The sequence below is a fragment of the Zychaea mexicana genome (assembly GCF_025766255.1).
Source record: "Zychaea mexicana strain RSA 1403 chromosome Unknown BDB00scaffold_228, whole genome shotgun sequence".
In the NCBI taxonomy this organism is placed as follows: domain Eukaryota; kingdom Fungi; phylum Mucoromycota; class Mucoromycetes; order Mucorales; family Lichtheimiaceae; genus Zychaea; species Zychaea mexicana.
In genome coordinates this window covers 22,931-25,103 of record NW_026516891.1, presented here as the reverse complement: position 1 = coordinate 25,103, position 2,173 = coordinate 22,931, and the positions used below count along the sequence as shown (strand labels likewise).

Genomic DNA, 2,173 nt, shown 5'->3' with positions numbered 1-2,173 from the left:
ATACCCATCAGTATGATATGAGATACCAAAGTTATTACAAATGAATGCAGGTAAGCATTGGTACATCGCAGGACAGAGAACAAGGTCTACAAAGTCTGAGATAACCTCTGTAGTAATCTCTTTACTAGATGTCAATGACATATTATCACCATATAGTCTTGGAAAGTGGATTGAGGTCTACATAATATTGATATTATTATCTACATTCACTATTGATAGAAATATAAGATGTTGTAAAACATTTTACTATACCTTGAACCTATTATTGTATCCAAACTGACCAAGTAATAGGTATGGAACTTTGTTTAAAGGAATGGATTTTCCACGTCGAGACCCTTAGTTAATAATGTAACTCATTGTTTATTTAATCTTGTATTTATGCGGACGAAGGGTTATTGAAAATGGACCGGCTGCAGGTATTATTTTTGTCTGGAAATCCATTGAGTCAATATCATAATAGAAATTCAGGTCTACTTGGCGGCTATTAGATGGTTTAACAGCAACCAGTAGGTTGTCCTCATCTTCAACAACAATGCCTGCAAACATTGCCTCTAGGAGTGCATATTCATCGAGCCCTTGGCATAGTAGAACAAATGTATTGAACGTTACAACCTGGTTTACTATAGAATTAATAGCTATATATATTAGTATAATATATCTATTAATGACAGCATAATATAATATATAATAACGTACAGTTTTTTATGTCTAAAATTCGCTCTTGGAACTGCATGCGTAGATTTTCTGGTTGATACCGATACATCGAGTTACGAATAACAGTAGTTGCTTCTTCATCTTCTAACTCATTTTCTTCAGATTCATCACTATCTTCATCAGTACTACTAAAGATATAGTCTGAATCACTATCTGACTCGGAATCAGAATTTGAGCTTAGTGAGCTGCTGCTACTAGAGCCACTACCAGAACTATGAGAATTGGAGTCGCTACTCGAGTGAGAATCTGAATAAAACAAAAACGTTAGAGATGTCTTAGAGTATACTACATTCAGTTTTAGATCATTGGTCAATACTAACTGTCTAAATTATCACCATAAATAGTAACAAATTGACCACCTAGTGGTCTCATAAATCATATGGTATCTGCAGCAAAATCAAAAGCTACCAACAATAAGACAAATGAGCTATTAGTATTAGTAAATATGCTAATCCGATTATATCTTTGATTAAATAGTGGTTTTTACCAAATGGGTCTACAACTAGTGGTAGTGAATGCTGTGACGGATGTGCTGTATTCTCATTTTGGCTAGAAATAGTAATATTATCTATTCCTATGTCTAATGAGTGTGTTGATGATTGTCTTTCAAGGATGGGTTGAGCCTGTAATGATGTCTCAGACCCTAAACAGCGGCGTTGACCTAATAGAAACATTATGTAGGAACATATATTAAAACCCTTAAATATATAGAAGGTATAAGTTAAACTTACTAGGTCGTTCATCACCAAGACGTTCTTCATTCCTGTGTTCTCTTATCGATTGGTAAAGATTATTAGGTAAACGCCTTATCATCCCAGTAGATGGAGTAGCACTTATTACTTGGCTGTAGGCTACATTGATATTGCTATCAAATGTACTATCAGATACTGGTCTACGTGTAAGGACTATAGAGTAATATTTAGTTTGAATACTTTCTTGAAATTAAAAGTAGAGTTGTGCCTTTTTTTAAGGATATAAAATTATGAGCTTACATGAGCGAATAGGGCAGGTTGGTCTAATATATTGTCGCGGAGGTGTATTAGAACGTTGCCCACTACTACTAGAAGAGCCTTGACTTGTACGATACATTGGAGAACTCTTTAGTATTTCTACCAATTAATGTTTATATATGTAGAGAAGTAGAGGTAGTTGATAAATGGAGGTTAAGCTATAGATGGCCACGTTAAAGACCAGTTCTGCTATAGCAACAACAAGATATGTAGAGGTAAAGGTTATAGATGCAGTGATTTTCAACTATAGATAGCCACGTTGAAGACCAGTTCTGCTATTGCAAGTGAATTTGTTTGACCACATTTGAGTGAGGTTTGGTCTAAAAGCTTATATGTAGTTATATGCTGGCAAGGGGTAGAGTTTTGCTTTTCAACAACCTCTCCCCTATATCTCCTTAGGGTGGTCCACCAACCTTTCTGCCTAAAAGTTAGTGTAATTTGATAGAGCT

General features: G+C 35.0%; 1 protein-coding gene across 1 annotated transcript; it reads right to left on the bottom strand.

Moving 5' to 3' along the window:
• Nucleotides 1–360: 360 nt before the first annotated feature.
• On the bottom strand, nucleotides 361–1,086 carry BDB00DRAFT_880264 (uncharacterized protein; the record flags this gene model as incomplete). Its single annotated transcript, XM_053127977.1, has 3 exons — nucleotides 361–620; nucleotides 697–960; nucleotides 1,035–1,086. The coding sequence occupies 3 exons, from the start codon at nucleotides 1,084–1,086 to the stop codon at nucleotides 361–363; spliced, it is 576 nt and encodes a 191-aa protein (XP_052972321.1).
• Nucleotides 1,087–2,173: the final 1,087 nt, after the last annotated feature.